Consider the following 23,062-nt stretch of genomic DNA (forward strand, 5'->3'; position numbering starts at 1 on the left):
AAGGTGAGGAGCGGGACCAGGGGTGGATGGGCGGAGCCCAGAGGAAGAGCCGCGGCCTGGAGGCCCGAGAGGAGAGCTGAGGCCTGCAGGGGGCGAGCGAGAGACAGTCGGGGGCTGAGCGCTACTCAGGCCGGTGTGATGGAAAGACACTGAATTGCACACACTGCAGTGCTGAGCGGTGATTGTGGTCGGCTGGGTGAACCTACTCAGTGGCCCCGGGCTGCGGCCGTTGGAGCACAACTGTGCGTCCGCAATCTGACACAGCGAGGCCTGGGAGCCATTTTGTTGTTGGCGCCATTTTCACCGCCGCCGCTCTTTGGGTGGCCCACGCCCGATGCCACGCCAGAGGACAACGCCAGGAGCCCGGATCTCACAGGGGTGGAACAGGCAAGCCTGCTGTGCTGCTGCAGCCTCCGCCGCCGGAGACATTGCGGGGTAACAACGGCGATTGTTTGGAAAGGGAGCGTCGGCAAAGGGGACTCTGGACACTGAACACCCTTAGACGGGAAAAAGGGCCTCTGGTGGGTCGGAAAGGGTACGCCCCTGCTGGAACGTGTGGTGCCAGTCGGTCCGCTGCCGAGAGCACTTGAGGGGCGAGCGCGGACTGTTGGACACTGGGGCCTGACCTGTGCTGGCGCTTGGTTCGGATTGGTGACTCCTCTGGCGGCAGCTGGTGGCACTGTGCTGGTGGGGTGCCTTTTCCACTGGGACTTTGGTAAGGGCCTGACGCCGGGTGACAAGCGGCTGTAAACAGGAGTGGATGCCTTCTGCGCAACAGCTTGCGATGGGCAGGCTTCGGGATAAATCCCTGCAGAAGCAGCAGGTCGCGGAGGGCCTGGGCTCGTCGCATGGAGTACAGGGCGACAGTCTGGGCCTGACAGCGGCCCTTGCGGCCAAGATGGACTCGGTGCTGGCGGCGGTGGAGCGCATAGGCACCACGTTGGAGCTGACGAAAACATCCCTTGAGACCTGAATTGACATGGTAACATCAGACTTTACCCTACATCACGCCGACCACCGCAAGTTGGTGGAGACAGTCGTCGAGCAGCGCCAGTCGCTCCAGGAGTTGCAGCCGATGGTGCATCAACATACCTCGGCGCTCCAAGACGTCCTCGATAGGGTCCATGTGCTGGAGGATCGCATGGAAGACGCGGAAGGGCGCTCCCGGCTAAACAATGTTCGCGTGGTTGGGCTTCCAGAAGACGAAGAAGGGAAGGACCGGGAGCGGTACACAGAGTCCTGGCTGACAGACCTCCTGCCTCCGGAGGTATTGTCCTCCCACTTCGTCGTGGAAAGAGCGCACAGGGTGCCGGTCGCAGAAGCCTCGACCCGGAGCCCGACCTCGCACGTTCCTCTTCAAATTACTCAACTATCGTGATCGGCATGTGGTGCTGTGCGAAACAAGGAAGCTGGACAATCTGACGGTGGGGAATAGCCGGGTGATGTTTTTCCCTGATTACACGGCAACAGTGCAGAGACGAAGGAGCACATACCTGGTGGTGAAAAAGCAGCTACGGGAACTGGGACTGCCATATTCCTTGCTGTTCCCCTCTCAACTTCGAGTGATCTCCAAGGAAGGGGCCCGCTTCTTCTACACACCGTCAGATGTATGGGACTGGTTGGAGGAAACGGAGCAATGGAAGGGCACCCAACTTGAAAACACAGAGGGGGATGGTGACTGGCAAGTGCAAAGGTCGAGAAGGCGCAGGAAACGAGGCACCCGACGTGGCCAGAGCGTCGGCCCAGCAGCACCCAGCCTGGAGAACATGCAGCGTGAGCGGCAGGAAGCACTCGAAGCGGTTGTGAATCTAGGAGCAGTGCATGATGCGGGCCGACTGACCTCGCAGCCACGTAGTGAGCCAGACATGAGTGGCCCGTCATCCCCATCAACTGTGCTCTCTGACGACACGGTCATGCCTGTGGTAACACCGCAAACTGCTGATCTCCTTATGTAGTGTGCACTGCTGCGAGCAAACTAAGAGACTCACCCCTGACTCGGCACCTGCTTGGGAGGTGGTACCCATTTTAATGCTGCACGTACTGCTGAGATAGGTTGGCTTTTCTCCATATATGCTAGCACTGCTGCGGAGTGTTACGGGGCTGCTGGATGGAAGATACAACTCCTGGGCCGAAGCTAGCAGGTGCTGGCGTTTGTCTCCCTAGCGGGCTCCCCTGCGGGCGTCCCGCACTGGCCCGGAGCAGCCATGGGTTCTAGATACTCCGCAACACCTCCCGCGCACTCAGGCGAACTAAGTTAGGGGGGCAGAGTAATGAGATAGTTGGCAGCACATGTACCCAGACAGCAGACACGCTGAGTTAAACCCACTCTTGCGAGGTGGATCTAGTTAAAGTTTGGACGTATGCCCCGCCTGGGACTCGCCCTTCTTGTTCTATTGTTTGTGTTCGTTCACATGTTTCAAATGCGGCGCACTGACCTCCCTTTCCTCGCTGGCGCTCATAAGGCCCCCCGTGGGGTGCTCCCTTGCTCCCGTGCGCGAACTAACCAGACACATGACGCACACTAACATAGTGACCTGGAATATTCGAGGTATGCACACCCCGCCCCGTCGTTATTCCGTGTTCTCCTACCTACAACGCCATGGGGTGGGGGTTGCCCTTCTCCAGGAGACGCACATGACATTGGTTGAGTTAGACAAACTGCGCAGGCGTTGGAGGGGACAGATATTCTGTACCACCTTCTCTGCCGCTGCACGCGGCACACTGATTTGGGTAAGGGCGGGTGTCCCCTTCAAATGTATGGAGGCGCTGGTAGACCCTGCAGGCAGGTATACCCTAGTGCGGGGGTGATTAAATGGTCAGGAACTCCTGCTGGGATCCCTTTATGCCCCGAACACAGATCAGTCCGCCTACTTAGAGAGCCTGAATCACATTCTTCACCCATACGCTGGACTCCCCTGGCTTGTTGGCGGGGATTTTAACATGGTGCTAGACACCCATTTGGACAGGTCTTTTCCACCCCTCTGAGCTGCGACAGTAGTGTCCACAGTGCAAGCGTTCAGGGATTGGCTTGTGCACTGGGGTGTGTGTGACCTCTGGCGCGTGCAACACCCCACAGATAGAATATACTCCTACTACTCCCCAGTTCACGATTTGCACGTCCGCTTGGATCGAATAATAGGCACCCAGTCGCTAATTCCGCTCCTAGCCCAGACAGAGTACCTCGGACGAACACACTCAGATCACAATCCCCTATGGTTCAAGATCAGCTGGCTGGCAGATCGACCGCCTGTGCACACGTGGCGGCTGCAACCTGCTGCGCTTGAAGTTGCTGAGTTCTGATCCTCGTTGGGTATGGCCATATTAGCTTATTTCGAGGCCAACGCATCGCACTGGTGGAGTGGGAGGCGCATAAGGCAGCTATCCGGGGGCATTGCATGGGGGCCACATGGAACATACGCAAAACACTGATGGCCTCTTTGACGAGACTGGAGTTGCAACTCCTCCGGTACGAAAGGGAGGGCGAGGGGATGGGTGAACATGCGCGTACGCTCAACGCCCTGCGTGCTAAACATGCAGCCCTTATGGAGCAGCTGCGATGCCACAACTATGCGGCACACACGGCCAGGACGCACGCAAGGGCGGATAGAGCTGGCCGGCTGCTTGTCTGGCTGCTACAGAGTGATGGGCGCGGAGTCCCCATAGGAGCGCTGTGTACGGTGGGAGGGAAAATGGTTTACACGCAACGGGAGATCCATCGTGCCCTGGCGGACCATTATGAGCAACTGTACAAATCTCGCGGCACGGGCCCACAACAAGCGCTGGATGTGTTCCTGGATGCAGTCGCCTTGCCTGTGGTGTCTGAGGAGTATGGAGACTCACTGAACGCCCTGCTCACATTAGAGGAGGTGGGTGATGCAATCAGGGAAATGGCGACTAGCAAAACCCCTGGGCCGGATGGTCTGCCCGCCGTATACTATAAGACAAACCTGGACATTCTGGCGCCCCTACTCCTTCAGCTGTACAACGCCGCCATTGGCGAAGACTCGTTCCCCCCCATCCATGCGGGAAGCGTTCCTGGTCTCCCTACCCAAACCGGACAGAGACCTCACGGCTCTAGGATCATACCGACCACTGTTAATGCTCAACACGGACTATAAAATCTTCGCAAAAATCCTCGCGGAACGGCTTGCGACAGTGGTCCCCCATCTAGTGCACCCTGATCAAAATGGGTACGTGCCGGCGAGATCTACATCCCTGAATCTTAGGAGGTTCTTTAGGGTGGCGGCTGAAGCGGCAAAGGAGTGGCCTCGAGTGGGGTGCCTGATAATAGACTTGGAAAAGGCCTTTGATTGCCTGGAGTGGGGGTACTTAGCTGCGGTGTTCTCGTGCTATGACCTTCGCGTGAGTTTCCTGCAGATGGTTCAGATCCTCTACACGAACCCTGTGGTCAGGTTGTGGCTGGGTCCATACATTTCTGAGCCGGTGGGCTGAGGCACTCGTCAGGGATGTCCCCTGTCCCCGCTGTTGTTCGCGCTGGCTGTGGAACCGTTGGCGACGGCCATGCGGCACTTTGGGAGCGGGAATACCCCTGGGAGACACGACTCACCAGGTATCGCTTTACGCGGACGACCTGCTGGTGTTCGTCAAAGATTTGGCGTGCATCCCAGAGCGCCTGGCCCACTTGCTGGAGCAATTTGCGGTTGTCTCAGGGCTCAGAGTGAACGCGGGCAAGTCCGGTCTCCATGCCTTCAATGCGGAGGTCGAAGACCCGGGGTACTGCCTCGGCGGCACGAGGGCCCAATGGAAGGCCGACACCTTCAAGTATCTGGGAATCCAGATCTACAGGCAGCCAGCTGATCTTTTTGAAGGCAATCTGGGTAAGGCGGTGGCAGCGCTTAGGTCCCAGACACGTTTTTGGACCTCCCTTCCGCTGACCACAACGGGTCGGGTGGCCCTTGCCAAAATGATTATGCTCCCCTGACTCCTGTACTATTTTGTTAACCTGCCTATTTATGTGCCACCCTCCTTTTCTCATCGCTTCATGCGATGTTGCGGAATTTCATCTGGGGCAGGTCCCGGCACCGGCTGGAGCTTGCAAAGCTGTTCCTGCCAACGGACAGTGGCGGACTGGCCACTCCCTGTTTTGAGCACTCCTACCTAGCCGCGCAGCTACAATGGATTGCTCGCTGGTTGGCGGACAGCGGTAGAGAGGATACCGCCACAGCGGAGCCGCCGTATTCACTGGAGAGAGTCACTAGGCTTTTTCATCCCTTGGAGGCGCCGTGAGACCCACCCCAGTGCTGCTGGCAGTAGCGTACAAGTGTTACCGCAGAGCCCTCTTCCTTACCCGACGGGTCCTCGCATATGCGCCCGCGGTGCCTCTGGAGGCTTTTCTGGGCGGAGACGGAGTCCTCGTGCGGCCGATGCTAGAACGCTGGAAAGAGGCGGATAGCCAGACGTTAGGAGACCTCTTCAGGGACGGTACGCTGGTGGCATATGAGACACTGGTTGCAGAAGATGGACTCCCACCTGGGGGGTTCCTGCTGCACCGCATCATAGTGGCAAAAATGACGGCTCGGTGGGGGGACATGTCCTTGGAACCTGCACAGCACTTAACTATACAATACTTGCACGTCATGGGGAGGGGTAGGCATTTGGTCTGTTGGTTTGCGGGGTCATTAAGGATACACACAGGGATTAGCTTCGCCCCGTTAAGGGATAAATGGGAGCGTGACTTGGGCAGGCAATTGTCGGATAAGGAGTGGGAAAGAGTTCTTAAAAGTCCAGTGCGCATCCCCAGAAATCTGCGCTTCCGCCAGATACAACTCTATGTTGTCCACAGAGCCTATCTCACGCCAGCGCTTATTAACAGATATTTCCATCGCGCGGATGCGTCCTGTCCCAGATGCGGAGAGTTAGATGCGGGGATCCTCCATCTTTTGTAGAGCTGCCCCAAGCTGGGCTCCTACTGGAGTGTAATCGGCGAGCTGCTCCGCGAGTGTACTGGGCGCATTATACCCCTTGACTGTCCGGAATACATTCTGCATCAATTCAAGAGGCAGCCTAAAGATAAAGGGTCATCCAGATTCCTGGACCTAGGGATGGTGGTGGCTACGCGCCTGCTCACAAGGCGCTGGAAGGCGAGTGACCCACCAAGTGTGCAGGCGTGGACCTCCTCCTTTCAGGCGTGGGCCCGGGCGGAGTGGACGGCCCTCTTCAGGGAAGAAACGGTGGGGCTCTGTAAGGAACCAATGGCGGAGCGTTGGGAAGTCATGGTCAGAGCCTTGAGGCCGGCGGGCGTGGCTGAAGATGCGGGAGGGGTGGAAGGCTAAACGGCGCCCTTTGGGAGTGGGGTGTGCAGTGGAATGATCTCCTGTTCAGCCGCTCATATGAACACTGTCACTCTCTACCAGAGATATACAGGCCCCGGGTGCGGGTCTAGTAGTGGCTTGGGTGGCTGCGCGCGCGCGGGGGCGGGGGCTATGGGGGGGAGGAGGGGACTATGATGTATCAGTGCTATTGTTCAAGCCGCTACTGTTTCTTTTGCGCTTCCTTTACTGTTGGTTCACAGTTGTTGTATAAATGTCAATGATGTGCACAAACCTGGTGTGGGGAAGATCCACCCTCTATAATGCTAACATACACCAGCTTAGCGTGTGGACAGTCACGGCCCGGCCTTGAGGCGGCTACCCGACAACTTATGTTTCGCCAGTAATGGGTGGGGAAATTCACTTCTTATTTTGCTCAGAGACTAGAATGCCTACATGTATGGTGTACTGCCTCTTAATGAACATCTGACATGCCCGCTTACTGTGCAGATACCGTTGAACTGTCTCATGTACTGTGCTGTCTTTTTTTCAAAAATGCTAATAAACAGATTTGACAAAAAAAGAAAGAATGGCTTGCTTGGACGGCAGGTTTTGATCAGTTTTAACGTATATTTAATAAATAAACAACTGTTGTGATTATCTCTAATAAAAATAGACAAACCGCACTAGAAACCATGGTCTCAATTTAAGCACTGAATGTAGCCATGATAAACATAAGTAACTCATCCATTCCTGATCTTCCTATGCATTCTATAATATGATATGTAGTTATGTATTTATAATGACAAAATCAGAGTGTTAAATACCATAATTCAAAGTATAGAACTATGACTCCAGGTGCTTACTACTTATGCCTGACCTTTTTCAAGGTGAGAGAGCTAAGGCGTTATTGCTTGCAATGAATTGTTCAACCCAGAGACTGTTAAATCACAGGCACTGTTTATTATGTTTGTAAATTATATTATGCAATAAGTATTTTCCTTGTGAGTTGCCGGGGAGTGAAGTGGGTTAATATGTATTCATTAGACTGGAATTGTGTTTTCAAGAATATTCTTTCAAGCGTATGTTTTATTTTTTTACAGAAGCTATTGGCTGCTGGCAACTTCAATTTTGACTGTATTTAATGTTCTCATCACCCCTTTTGGAGTCGCCTTCTTTCCTGATTATGTGCTACTGAGCGCTGATTGGATCGGATTCAGTATTTGCAGTGATATTGTATTTTTATTGGATATAATTCTGAATTTTTTCACTTCATTTATGAAAGATAATGAACAGGTAAGAGCACAAACTTCAGTTTTATTTTGATGAAAGTGCCGAATATCTGAAGAAGCCTGCTTTGTCACAGTTTAACATTCTGGCATGACCAATTTGTAGATGCCATTATTTATGATCTGTAGCCTATATGTTTTTTATGGCACTTTAATAAGAGATAGCTGTGGCTGCTCCATACAGTTTTAAAATGAATATATGTACATTTTATTTTATTTAAATAACAATGTCTGTGTGCATTATAATTTGTGCCGATTTCCAACTCACAATCTTCAATATTTCGTGTGGTAATGTAATTCTGATTTATCAGCATAAAATAAATACAGACCCGGTTAACAAAATGGATGCTAATGGCAAGGGAATTCTCTGTCATGGGATCTTTAATGATGTAATACCCCTGCTTTATGTGGGTTTCTGGAACACTCTGTAAAATATGTACTATTTTTATGTAGAAAGATCTCTATGAGTAAATACATTTTAAACGTCTATCGTTAGAGAATACTTATTCAATTGAGTTCGATTTGTTTAGTTAAAAGTTAGCCAATTAAAGAGAAAATGCAACTATTCTAAAAGTGTTTTGCCTACGTTAGCCTCCTTATTTCCTTTTGTTGAGAAAAATAATTAGGGGAATTAGGGAAAGGAAGCAAGATAGGCAGCAGAGTAATGAAGCTGTAAAAGTCACAACGCCAATCTAACTGACGTTGCCCCACCCTTGTCCTATGATGTGATCCAGCGCGTGGCCAATACCTGATCAGGGATCAATACTCAATTCATACATTTACAATGACCCATTCACATTCACTCAGAACCCCTGATGCACTGGTGTCAATTTGTTTCGTTCTATGATCTTTCTCCTTTTTGAATCATGTAAAGCGTCTTTATATACCTATTAATTTAAATAATCAACTTTTATTCTACTTCGTCGATCTACAAATTAATTGTATAGATAATAATGATTATCATACCTTAATTAACCCTACAGTTGACTAAATAACCACAGACACTTGGTAAAATGTAGTTTGCTTTATCTTTGTAAATGGCAGTTTGCTCAAATGCCTTCAGTCACAAATGTAAATAATGTAAACCACGGAGGATGAGATTCATATTAGCAACATAAATGAAATTCAGCTCATCAGACTAACTCAATGACATATTGCATGAAAGAGTGGATAGTTTAAGAGACAGAAGTTTCAGCAAAATAGTATGCAAAAACTGAATAATACCCTAAGGAAGAAATAGATGTGGAGACAAAAGTTTCATTAAAATAATACCTTCAATAACTCAAATGGAGAGGATAGGTGGAGAGACAAAAGATTTTAGGAATAAAATACATTTCAATAATTTGCACAAATGAAACGGAGACAGAAATACAAACCTATTGGCTAAGGTTCACAAGGCTGGTACAGTGAAACTGCCAATGGCTCAATGCATGCACAGTCCTGGCGAGGACTGCGCATGCACAGGCTCCCGCGCATGCGCAGTTTGCAGATGAAGCCACGATGGGCAAGGATGCGGCCGCTGTAAGGTAAGTTTTATTTAAGTTTAATTTTAGGCTTTTACATATAATTTAATAAGGCGGGCGGGCAGCCAACTTCTGTTCCGCCCCCGAAGGTGCGGAGATTTGCCGCACATTTCCGCCTTCTTTGAGCAAGGGCGGAAGGGCAAATATCCGCACATTCCGTGGGCGAAACGGAGATGGCCGCCCACCCCTAGTAATATGCACATAAACGTTAACATCAAGACACTACATAAGCAAGCTTTAATACATCTACGTCTTAGACTGGATTTTTGACCTTTAGTCACTTCTGCTTTAGTCATTTTGTACTCTAAATAATACAAATCTATCTATTCCTATGAAGGCTAATGAAAATTCAGGACAAAAAGTATATCGGTGCAATCTTTACACCTACTAGCTTTATTCTTTACCCCCTTCTTTCATTTATTCCCTTTTGGTTTTTTGAGTCATTTCAGTTTTTCTTTAGTCAGCAAATTTTCACCAATCTCTAGTTCTCAAAAATTCTTTTAAGGTGGTCTCAACTTGCTTTCGTCAACTCTCTCATATCAAAACAGTCCTTTTCTTCACTTGGATCAGAGCTTTCAATTTCTTCCAGAAACACGTAGGTCCATTCTGGTGCCTTGTATCTTCTGCTTGGGATTCTCACTCTCTTGTTTTTTTTTTCTTCGTACTAGCTCTTCTCCTGATTCTTCTTGTTCTGCTTGACTTGAGACCTCAGTACTTTGTTCTGGCCTTCTTCTTCACTTTCTTCTCACTAGGGTGTATTTCAGTCTTTTCACCAAACCTGGCCAATTATCACCTTTTCGGGGTTTCTTGGTTTGAACTACTTTTTCTCCTTCTGTGTCTGGGTCATAAGTTCTTTTATTTGGCCTTTCTTCGAGTTGTTCTTCCTGATTTACGACAACTTCTGGTACTTCTGTCTCAACAGTAACTTCTCTTTCAACCATGAAATCACCTCCCTCTGGTTCAACAGCAATTTCACTGGTTTCTTGTTTAGCTGTGAACTCGCTTGGCTCTTGACTAGCAGTGAACTCACTTTTGTCTGGTTCAACAGCAGCCCTTTGAGAACTAGTATTTGGTGTCCACTTTCCTTGACTTGTGCTTGGCTGTTCATCGTCTGGTTGACTATTAGAATCTGTTACTCTAGATTCATCAGCTTCACACACTTTAACCACTGGTTTTTGTTCTTCTCTTGCCAGTTGCTGTTCTTCTTGTCGTTCAGGTGGAACTAGAGCTCTTTTGGTGTGGTTCACGTGAATCCAATTTGGCAAACTACCACACTTCACTGTCGTTGTTGTCACCAGTATGACTTGAAATGGCCCATGCCACCTGGGTTCTAAACGCAACTTCCTTACGTGCTTCTTGACATAGACCCATTTGCCTGGACTCAGATCATGAGCTTTTTTTAGCTGTGTTGTAGTGGCATCTTCTCCAACATGCTGAAACACAGAACGTACCAGGTCCGCCAGTCCTCTACAATAATTGAGTACCAGATCATCAGACGAACTCATCATTTTGTTGGCTGGTATGTGTGCTTGTCTCATTGCTCTTCCCATAAGGATCACATGTGGACTTAATCCCGTCTTTTTGTCAGAAATGCTTCTTAGACTCATCAGTACAAGGGGTAAAGTGTCAGGCCATTTCAGTGATGTGGATGCACACACCTTCCCTAACCTAAATTTTATTGTGCCATTGAGTTGCTCAACCACTCCAGATACTTCGGGTCAATAGGCACAATGCAGCTTCTGCTCAATTTGAAATGCTGCACAAATTAGCCGAATTATCTCATTACTAAAATGCGTTCCTCTATCGGTTTCTAAAGTGACTGGAATTCCAAATCTAGGAATTAGTTCTTTCAAAAGCAGTTTTGCCACGGTAAGGCTGTCATTTCTTCTCGTGGGATAGACTTCTACTCAGCGAGAAAACAAACTGACAATGACAAGGACATACTTCAACCCATTGCATGGGGGAAGTTCAATAAAATCAAGTTGGAGTCTGGAAACTGTGCTCCTGTTCTCCCAATTTGTCCCCAACTAACAACTGTCTAGCTGGACTTTGGGTTATACCATGACTGTTTGAAGAGTCTGAGAGTAAAGAATCTGGTAGCACTGGTCTCCCATAATGAAAGACCCATAGTTCATCTTCTGCTCTTTTGCTGTAGCCTGTTCTGTTCAGTCTTTCCTTTTCCTCATCACATGCCTCTTCTTGCATTTGTCTAACTTCCTCCCCAGTTTCAAATGTTGCTGTAAACAAAAGATGGCAATCGATATTTCCTCTTTCAATTGATCTGTTTAAAGCCATTGAATTTTGTGCTCAGAAACGTGCGATTTGGTCTGCATATCTGTTGCCCTTAATTACATGATCATCTCCTGATTTATGTGCTAAACATTTGACCACTGCAATTCTTTTGGGCAGTTGTAAAGCATCCAATAATTCTTTTACAGCTGTCCCATTACGGATAGGAGAACCTGAAGAATACAGAAATCCCCTCTGCATCCATAGCTGCCCAAAATCATGGACAACCCCAAATCCGTATTTGCTATCAGTAAATATGGTTACTTTCAGACTTTTGGAAATTTAGCATGCTCTAATTAGAGCTATCAGCTCTGCCAGAAACCGGTCCCCGGTAGCTTGCACTGTAGATGCACTGGGCCAGGGACAGACTAATTTGCATATAGCCAGGTTCTGAGCTGGGATGGGGCAGTGAGCTAAATAACGGTGATGGATCAAGCCCTGATCTTTGGACTGGGTAAGAGTGGTCTGCTTAATTCAGACACTCTGTTCATCACCACCCCCTTTTCTGAATCGTTTTTGGCCACTATAGGTGTGGCAGGGTGTACTCAGACATGAGTCCCTTGCTCACTGCTCCATCAGGATTCAAGCAAGCCGGGCCGACGAGGCTGAAATGCCAAAAACCGGTCCCCGGTAGCTTGTATCCTTTCTGGTGAAGAATTGGCTTGGTAGTTTGGTCTGCCCTGTTCCCATGATGCACTGGGCCAGGGACAGACTAATTTGCATATAGCCAGGTTCTGAGCTGGGATGGGGCAGTGAGCTAAATAACGGTGATGGATCAAGCCCTGATCTTTGGACTGGGTAAGAGTGGTCTGCTTAATTCAGACACTCTGTTCATCACCACCCCCTTTTCTGAATCGTTTTTGGCCACTATAGGTGTGGCAGGGTATACTCAGACATGAGTCCCTTGCTCACTGCTCCATCAGGATTCAAGCAAGCCGGGCCGACGAGGCTGAAATGCCAGAAACCGGTCCCCGGTAGCTTGTATCCTTTCTGGTGAAGAATTGGCTTGGTAGTTTGGTCTGCCCTGTTCCCATGATGCACTGGGCCAGGGACAGACTAATTTGCATATAGCCAGGTTCTGAGCTGGGATGGGGCAGTGAGCTAAATAACGGTGATGGATCAAGCCCTGATCTTTGGACTGGGTAAGAGTGGTCTGCTTAATTCAGACACTCTGTTCATCACCACCCCCTTTTCTGAATAGCTCTGCAGTTTGGGCTAAATTTTTCCATTTTATACAGGATGCTTCAAGAACTACTTCTATGGTACAAACAGCAAATGCAGTACATAGTTCACCTTTCCCATTTCTCAGACTTGACCCATCCACAAATTTCTCACAGTCAGATTCTTCCAATGGAGCAACCTCTATGTCTAGCCTGGGCGTGGTACACAGTTCTGTCACATCCATACAGTCATGATCAGCTTCCTCCCTTACATCTTCACAGTGAGTGTTTGGCAACACAGTTGCCGGGTTCACAGTAGTGCACCTTACCACAGTCACATTCTCAGCACCCAGAATCACTCTTTTATACTTAGTCTGCTGACTAGAAGTAAGATACTGCGTACAAGTACGTGTCAAAAGAACCTCAATAGAATGTGGCACATACACCGTGACTGTGTATCCCATTACAATTGGTTCACTTTGTTCCAGACTCATACAAATAGCTGCTACTGCTTTCAAACATCCAGGCAATGCTGCAGCCACTGAACCAAAAGTCCCAGAAAATATGCTACTGGACGTCGTGCCATTCCATGTTTCTGGATTATGACTGAGAGTGCACACCCATCCCTCCCCTAACAGTACAACGCAAATTCCTTATTATAATCTGGCATTCCCAAAGCAGGTGCATGACACAGACTACTTCTCAATTTTACAAAAGCTTCCATACTTCATCATCCAGAACAATCTGATCTTTCACATCTTTTCGTGTTCACCTAGGTAGAGGTTTTGCAATCAGTGAGAAACCACTGATCCATTGTCTGCAAAATCCAACCATTCCCAAAAACATTCGCACTTCCTTTTGTGTCATGGTTGAACGCATCTGTTTGATCACTTTTATTCTTCTGGGGCACTTTTCTAACTCCTTTCTTTGTTTTGTGTCCTAAGTACTTGACTTCTTGTTTACAAATTTGTAGTTTTGTTCTCCTTCTGCTAAATGGTTCAATAGGGCAACTGTGTCCGTTACACATACCGCTCGTGTCTTTGATGCCACCAGCAGGTCATCAATGTATTGGACCAAAACCGAATTTCTTTGCATTACTAAGGTCTTCAGACATTTTTTCAAGATCTGGTTGAAGATTGAGGGACTCTCTGTATATCCTTGTGGAACTCGGCGCCAAGACACGGTCTCCAAATCGGAATGCAAACAAATATTGGCTTTCCGGATGCAAAGGAATTGAGAATAATGCTTGGCACAAATTATTAACTGTGTACCATTCAGCATCACAGGCGATCTGATATAGAATCATGGAAGGATTTGGTACTACTGGACAACAAGGTACTACAATTTTATAAATTTTGCGCAAAGCCTGCACTATTCTGTATTTCCCACTGGGCTTTTTAATACCTATGATAGACGAATGGACTGCTCATTATCTCCTTTAAAAATTCCTTGTTCAATCATTTGGTCTATCACAGGAGTAACTCCTGCAATTACTTCTAGACTCATTTTGTACTGAGGTGTACAGCACCATCCTTAACTGAAATTTGGATTTGGTCTGCATTTGTTATTAATCCAATTTCTTTTCCTGTAAAATCCCTCACATCTGATCTCACTGCACTTTTGAATTCTTCGAGCAAATTCTCTTCTGTAAAAAGTGAATATCATTAATCTACTTCTGTCCCTTGCTTGCTAGCATCATTTTAAATTCAACATCCTCATCAGGTGTCTGAAATGAAATTCCATCTGGTGTACAAAAGATGGTGCAGTTCATTTTGCATAACACACCTCTTCCCAAGAGATTTACTGGACTTGAATCACATACCGCAAGCCGATGCATGTCTTTGAAGTTACCAATGTGAACTTCAGTCCGATTTGTAACTGGCATTGTAATATGCTTATTCAAGACTCCTACAACTTAGATAGTTTCTCCCGAGAGGGGTAGGTTTGGAATTTCTGCTGCTCTCACAGTAGAACAGGTAGCACCAGTGTCCACTAAAATGTGATGTCATTGCCTTGTACCTTTCCATCAATGAATGGACCTTCCTGATCTACCACCAAGGATGCGCCAAGTACGCACTCTTCCTCCTCCCTCAGGCACCGTCATTGAGATGAGTCTGAATCATTCTCATTAAACTGCAACCAATATTGTGGAGCCAATTGGAGACTCTTATTCTTACCTATCCGGTCAACTCTGTGATATGCAGTACTCACATTGAACCTCTGCACCTGAGCATTCTCATTATCTGGCATGGGAGCTTGTGGCACCTGTAGCTGTTGAGTAACTATCTGGTACTGCCACTATTGATTTACACTCACCTCATTCTGCATCTGTGGAATTAAATTTTGATTACCCCTGTAAAAATGTCTTCATAGCCTCCTCTTTATTCATCCTTGCTGTTCCTTTTCCTGGACTAGTATTTTGTCCATTTTGATTCTGGCCACCCATCTGATTACTATTTTGAGGTCTATTATTCGCCTCTTGCTGCTCCGCCACTTTCACCTGTGCCCCCATCATTTTCTCTTTTAACTTTTTATGTCTTGATTCAATGTCATCACTACAATATTTGGCATATCTCAGAATTACATCTACCGTTTTGCTTTGCCAGCAAATCATATGCTGTTGAATCATATTGCTAATTTCTGGTCTTAATCCAAACACAAAACGATACACGAAATGTCCCATATCTTTGTCTCTGATATTTTCAAATCAACTATATTGTTTAAATGCCTACAACAACCTTTCGTAGTAGGCATGTACCTTCTCTTTTGGTTCCTGGGTTGTTCTGTCAATTTTAACCCAGTCTGTTTCCTTTGGGGAAATTGTCTCTTTCAGAAACATGATTACTTGATTATATTTTTTCATCACCTCATCAGATGGTGCACCTGTTGTAGCGTCTCTGGGATATTCATCTTTTGGTCAATCAACAGTAGTTTTACACTCTGGGCCCGATTCACAGAATGAACTTAAGACTAAATGCTAAACTTACTACCATCTGGTATTCACAGAATGCACTTACTACTTCTGGCATTCACAGAAGGAACTTACTACTTTTGGTATTCCCAGAATGAACTTAATAATTTCGGTATTCACAGAACAGACTTACGACTACTAACTTTACGTACGCCACCGGGCCGGAATTTACGGCTCTGCCCCGGAATTTACGATTCCGGGCCGCAATTTACGGCATTGTGCCGTAATTTACGATTCCGGGCTGGAAGATACGATTCCGGGCCGGAAGATACGAATTGTGGCAGTTGGTTATGTTAGCCAAGGATAAACACCTGTCCAAGTGCCTACCATCCCCCACCATGGATCAGCTGACACACTGCAGCCAATCCCAGCCCTGCAGCATGTATGAATGCAGAGCAGACACAAACAGGATGTCACTGAATGTGTTTGTAACACTGCCCCTTGCCATGCGGCAAAACTACTTGAGGAGGAGAGCAGAGAGGATCTTCAGACAGAGGATCTACCTATTTTGAATGTCCATCCAGGATGTAATTGCCAGGTACCGTTTCCCTCCAGAAGTCTTCTTGGATATGGTATGTGAGTGGGAGCAGGAACTTGACTCTGTGACCGGCTGCTCACATGCAATACCAGCATATCTCAAGATCCTTTCTACTCTCCACTTCTTTGCCACTGGGTCCTTCCAAAGGGTCTCCAGTGACCATGTGGGCATTTCCCAGTCGAGCCAGTCGCGGTGCCTGCATCAGGTACTGAGATGCATCACTGCTAGAGCCCCCAACTGCATACAAATGCCACATACACTGGCCTTGAGACAAACGGCAGCAAGATATTTTTATCTCCTTGCTCAATTCCCACGTGTGCTGGGTGCAATTGATTGCACCCATGTGGCCCTTCAGCCACCCCGCCACATTGCACACATCTTCTGCAACAGACACAGATGGTATTCCATCAATGTGCAAGCTGTCTGTGATGCCAGTGGGAGGTTCATCAATGTGCATGCAGTGTTCCCTGGCAGTACCCATGACAGCTTCATATTCCGCATGTCACCTCTTGCCCGGCGAATGACTGCTGGATAATTTGGTAACATGTGGCTACTGGGTAAGTACTAAGCACTAAAAATGAGTGATATGTGTCAGTGAAATGTCTGAATGCCCCCCAATATTAACCATTGTACAATAAGAATCATGGCCCAACAGACACTGCATGTACGAACGTATAGATCATGTCCTGTGCAAGTCAAAGAGGGAAATGTTAACAACTGCCCTTTCTTACCTCCTCAGGCGACGCTGGGTATGCACTCTCCCCACATCTCCTCACCCCTTACAGGCGTGCCAACACTGTACCTCAGCATAGGTACAATAGGGCACACATACGTACTCGAGCCATCATAGAGCGCACTTTTGGTCTGTTGAAGTCGCGATTCAGAGGTCTCGACCGTACATGGGGAGTGCTTCTGTACTCCCCAGAAGTCGTGTGCAAGATGATATTAGCCTGTTGTGTTTTGCACAACATTGCTTTAACGCATGGCTTACACATGCCTCTGGAACCTCGGCTAGTTCTGAATGTGGGAAACCGGGCCATTGCACATGACCGACGTCAGGGCATGCAAGTCCATGATCAGCTTGTTCCCACGTTTTTCCCATGAGCAACCTGTAATGTCACGGACAACATGTGGTTTGCTGTCTGTTGTCAATGATGAAACTTGGATAGACACGACAGTATCAAAAAATCCCACCCTGAGACGACTTTGCAAGCCACGCTAACTGCATGCAAATCACAGCCGCTGACAGTAGTCAAAAGGTGGAGTGTGCCTCAGGTAATGTGCCCATGTCAGCGATCAGTGTAGTGGACATCCCTAAAAACAACTATTCACGCTTTTGACAAACAATACATGTCCTGAGAGACATACCTGGACCTCATAAGGATGGGTCACCAAATCACAAAAGGTTGCATACTCAGGCCTGTGACCTCAACAGATTTGACTCCCCCACAATTGATGGGCCCAGAATGTGAGTGATGATGTCATTGGAGAATCATGCCCCATGGGGCAGATTTACAATAACTGTTGCATCCCTGATATCAGCAGGAATGCCCTAGTTATTGTGCCTCACAGCAGACACCCCTAGCGCCATCATGGATACGCCACATTTACAAAGCGGCGCGCCATGGGGCAAGTATAGACAGAAGCGTGACGCATCTGCTGCCATAAAGATGAAGCAATGCTGGAGTTGCGTCGCAAACGCAACCCAGCTCCAGCAAGGCTAGCGGTAACTCTATGCCTAGCATGCTGCGTCAATCCTTACGCCTTCTACAAGCAGGCGCAGGGTTCTGAGGCAGCATGTCCATTAAAGTGACTGAGTAAAACCTTGTAGATTTCACTCTGCCACTTTTAGGAGGCGTTCCTGTGCTGGAAGCCCCCCCTGGGCAGGAACGCCCAACTGTGGCGCAGGGTTTCACAACATGACACATTTCCCCGATGCGTTACGTTGAAAATACCCCACAGCATGGCGTTGCGCAGCCGCTGCGTCACAAAAGTGACGCAACTGTGGTGCAAATGTGGCATACAGGACTCGTAAATCTGCCCCCATGTGTCTGCGACATATCCACACTGCTCCACACCAATGTTACGTAACACATCACACAACTCTGATACTGAGCACTCAATATTGACTACATGTCCCATAATGCAAAGTATGAGAAAATGAAGCTGTGGTTTGATGTTGTGTCAGCCCCCCCGTCTGTGCAGAAATGTCATGAAATGGTCTGTTCCCCTTTTTGTTACATATTCATGATTCACACCTGCACTGTCATTTCACTTTTTCCTACAACAGAACAACAGGATGGCAGTGGATTTGATTACTGATTGTGGATGGACCAGGATGAATACAAAATGACTGCCAACTTCTTCCTGTAATGTATTTCCTGTCTACCACTTCCTGTATAACATCTCCTGTATGATATAATGTGCTCCATTTTCGGAGGTTACGACCCAAAATTGTAAGTTCCGCTGTCGCGGCGTAATGCGCGTGCGCGTAAACGAGGCTCCGGATCCGGAAATTATGTTTTTGGACCGCAAATTCCGAAAATAAACTGCAACACATCAGTTCATGCAGGCAATGTTATACAGGAAGTGGGAGACCGGAAATACATCACAGGAAGTAGTTGGCAGCCATTTTGTGTTCATTCTGAGTCATCCTCTATCACTGATCAGATCCTCAGGCATTCTGCTGCTCTCATCAAACTTATTTCCCCATAATGGCTGAGGAGTATGAGGAGAGAGCACCCGCTTTCTCAGAAAGGGAATTGGACATCTTGGTGGAGGGGGTGCTGGAGAAATTTCCTCAGCTATATGGGGACCCTGAACACCAGCTGAGCACTGCAGCCCGAGCCAGGCTATGGGCCAACATCGCCGAGCGCTGCAGTACAGTGGGAGTGTCCACCAGGAGTGCTAGAGCATGCCGCAAGCGCTGGGAGGACCTAAAGCGCTGGGCCCGTCACAAGGCTACGGAGCTGGCTGGCCTGTCTTCCCAGCACCATGTGCATCATCCTCACCTCTCCCCACTGTACAGGAGGGTCCTGCAAGCAGCTTGGACGACCCTCCATGCTCAGCTGGAGGAGCATAAGCAGCAAGGAGTAGGTGCATCATATGCAATATGTGTCTGTGAGTATGATGTGAGCGAAACAGTGCTGTACCATTGTGTGTCCCATGCCTCCATTCACCAATTCCGTGTCCAAGCAGCAGTCACCAAGATTAAAAAAGCACACTGTGGCATATGGACTGTACATGGCAGAGTGCATTTTGGGAGTTGTAGTTTCTTCATGACAACTGCCTAAATGAGCCACACTCATGCATTCACATTGAATTCTGCTCTGCCAGCACCACTACCATTGAACCAAGTAAATCATAACTGATGTGTGCATTGGATGAGCGATGGTACAGAGACTGTCCGGGGTGCGCATGGCAGGCCATAGAGTATTGGATGTTGTGACTTGCATTGCATTTGTAGAGTTGGGTTCCGATTGAGACAGATCATTATGTGCCATGGAGTCAAGACACACTTTGAGATCCTTGCATCCCTCTTAAGTTTTCCTAAATTTGCAAGGTGTGTCCCCTGACAGACGTCTCACCCTCAGTGGCCTGTATGACATTTTACATGTACAGGTAGCTGTCACAACCACCCACCACTGTTCACCGGTGTACTGCACTACCTTTTAAGTCAACAAAGTCAATATGTGGCACAGGATTGTCCGATGATGTGTGGGGACAGTAAAAGGCTAGACTCACAATGTAGCTAGAGGAGTAGTCCAGACCCTTTGTGGATGTGCCACCCACATTCGGCTTGTCCCATACAATGCTACAAAGCAGATGACACTTGTCTAGACGTTAAATAGCTGCAAATCCATATCAATGGCCAAAATCTATTAAATCTGGACTCTTCATGTTCTCCTTTGGTGGACTGGTCTTTGAACTGGCACATGTAGCAGTGACAGGACACACAGATCACAAGAATGCCAAGGTTGAGGTTTGGCCAATACAGTTGCGTAAGCCACAATAATACACATGAGAGGTCCATGCCAAACTCAATTCAGTATATGACAGTGAACATACATGTAATGTAAGTTCATAAACAGAATGGGGGTTGGGAGCACACTGCCTTACAGTCCCAGCACAGTTCGCCCCTTTGCATCCTGGTAAATGCAGTACACAGTTCAAACTTACTTCAAAATCATCTGGAGTTTTTCACCAAAGTTGGTGCAGACATTGCTGTATATCTATAGACACGTCTTTCTGGATTGAGCCCTTCATCAGTAGAGAGCAGCAGTTTTAGACAGCAAAGATAAATCATCTGGGGTTGCTGTGTGCCTGTGAGTGGTACTGTGACCTGAGAGGAACTTGGCAGCATTTCCAGCAACCCCAGATGATTTTGAAGAAAGTTTGAACTGTGTACTGCATTTACCAGGATGCAAAGGGGCGAACAGTGCTGGGACTGTGAGGCAGTGTGCTCCCAACCCCCATTAAGTTAAAAAAGACTGAGGGGCAGATTTACAAGGCACTTGCGCCTCTTTTACACCGCCATGGGGTCACTTTTGTGGCGCAGTGGCAGAGCAAACAAAGCGTCATGCTGCTGGGTTATTACAACGTGTCGCATCCGGTGCAGGAACGCCTCCTAAAGTGGCTGAGTGAAAACTACAAGATTTCACTCAGTCACTTTTAGGGCCTTGCTGCGTCAAAACTCTGTGCCTGCTTGAAGCAGGCGTAAGGATTGACGCAGCATGTCAGCGATCGTGCACCCCCGAGCCTTGCTGGAGCGGGTTCGCACTTGCCATGCCACTCCAGCAAAGTGCCGCTATTCCACCGGGGATACGTCACGCATGTGCCCACCCAAGCGTCACGGTGTGCCGCATTGTAAATGCGGCACATCAGGGGTGGCGCACGGTTGGGCAGATGCGTCGCAACTCATCTGGCACACCTCTGCTGATTAGCAGAGATGCAAAAATATATAAAAATATATAGTAAGGGTACTCCCGAATTTACTTTTAGGTCTAGAGGAGGGAGAATGAACAAAAGATACGGATACAGAACCTCTAATCTGACCTATAAATACTTCTTAATAGAGTTAATCTGAAACTAACACAGAGATGCAACAATGAGGGAATATATTCACATAGACATGATACTTTTTAGTTGATCATTTATTTTCATTTTCATAATTTAGGATTGAAAAAACATTTTTAGCTATTTTAGTATTTTTTGACACAAGACATAAATGTGAAACAATGTTTTACAATAAAAGACTTTTTATGAACCCCACATAAAAGCTAAACAGGGCTGTGACTCTCTCTGTCACTCAGTCTGCATCATTCATACCGGTTACACACATACTCATACTAATGACAAAATACCATAAAATACAACAAAAGACATCAATACATCTGAGTATCCCATATGCTCTATTGTGATTGGATTTCCATATTTTTCTCCACTTGGTGAGTTCAATTGTTATGTTATTTCTTGATTCAGTTCTTATTCATTATATATTTCTTTATGTAGGGGCCCCAGATGTATAGAGCCTACGTACGTTTTGGTGAAATATTTAATTTACATCACCTTCATCAGGGCCAGACAAATACAAAGACATACATATATTAAAATGAGGGGGTTCTTCACATCTTTAAACACTGCAACCCGGTATGTGTGACTCAATATCTTTCTTCTCCGAGTATTGGTGAAACAGGAAATAGCTATGCCTAGATTGAATTGTCCTGTACCATGTTAAAAATGCCGCTCCAAAAGTCCGTAATGCTCCCGTGAACAGCGCGGCTCAGCAGAGATCCGCCAGAAGTTGTAAATCGGCCACTGACAACTGTAGAGTGTGATCAGAGGTAAACAAAATCTGCCCTTGGCTCATCTATGTATGTGTATCGTCCTGCATGAGACAACCACCACGTCAGTATTTTGCTTACACTCCAGCAGGCACGGCTGGTGAGACAGAAGACACGCAGGAACAAGTCCGGAGCAGGAGGACATCAGTTCGCTGGCAGCTACCCCCTCTTTCCACCAGGGAGGAAGAAGAGGAGGGGACCTCCAACAAGTGCCGGGCAGGGGGTTGCGCCCACCCGGGATGAGGAAGAACACGTCTCTGGTACTACGTCCCGGGTGGAGGCTGAGGACATTGTCGGGGGGGGGGGGAGGACCATGATGTGTTGGAGAGCCACTCACCCACACACTCATCACCAGTGGGTCACGAAGAGGTGTCCCGTGCCAGGCCAACATTCTATCTGGGCCTGCCATCTGCCCCTCCCTACCTCTACATTCCCCCATGCCATCGGGGGCTCCAGCTCGATCCCCTGAAACCTGTCCCCCTCCTTATAGCCATCAAGCCTAACACATCAGCTCCGCACCAGAGGCACCACATCCCTTCTGTCCCCCCCGACCCCTCCCGGTATTGTTCCTCCTGTGGCTGTGCCAGGGGACTTGAGTTGGATGGTCGAGGGTCAACCTGACATGTCCGCTCGCATCTTGCTACAAGTGTGTCTCGAGATACCCACAATGCGAGCAGACCATGTCCGATCTATGGCAACCTCAGTACCGACATCCAGTCCCTGAGCAAAGCCATGTCGTATTTTGTCTCCCAAATCCCTTCCCATACCACCGGCAATGTATTCCCCCTGTCCGTTGCCCCACACTGTTTCCCCCGTACTCCTCGTATGTCACGTATCCATGTGGTGCCTGTTTCTGCACCAGCCAGCCGTGTGGATATGTCCGACCTTGAGGATCTAGACATTGTGGTCCTGGAGGTGAAGAACCAGGCCTTTAAGGGCCTAGCGGCGCAGGGCACGCCTAAATCTCCGAGTTCACCTGCTTTGTTGTACAGAGACACGGGACACTCTGTTAAGCGTAGACAACAGGATTTATTAGCTGCAGCTATGCACAGTGATCCTAGAAGTACACCAACGGTATGTTCTCAGGAGACTGCCCCTTTACTCTGGGACTCACAGTCTTTTATTTTCTTTTACACCTGCATAAGAACACTCCCAATGCACAAAATTTAAACCAATGATA

General features: G+C 47.9%; 1 protein-coding gene across 3 annotated transcripts in view; it reads left to right on the plus strand.

Annotated features, from left to right (window-relative positions):
- Positions 1–23,062, plus strand: part of LOC144761612 (potassium/sodium hyperpolarization-activated cyclic nucleotide-gated channel 2-like) — a 2,245,815-nt gene that overhangs the window by 106,554 nt on the left and 2,116,199 nt on the right. For all 3 annotated transcript variants that reach the window (XR_013595811.1, XM_078646916.1, XM_078646915.1), the window contains exon 2: positions 7,373–7,565. Coding sequence is in view for 2 of the 3 variants with exons in the window: in XM_078646916.1 (XP_078503042.1) it covers positions 7,373–7,565 (193 nt within the window). In the remaining variant the exon portion in view is untranslated. The remainder of the gene's footprint in view (positions 1–7,372; positions 7,566–23,062) is intronic.

The sequence above is a fragment of the Lissotriton helveticus genome, chromosome 6, assembly GCF_964261635.1.
Source record: "Lissotriton helveticus chromosome 6, aLisHel1.1, whole genome shotgun sequence".
NCBI classification, from domain to species: domain Eukaryota; kingdom Metazoa; phylum Chordata; class Amphibia; order Caudata; family Salamandridae; genus Lissotriton; species Lissotriton helveticus.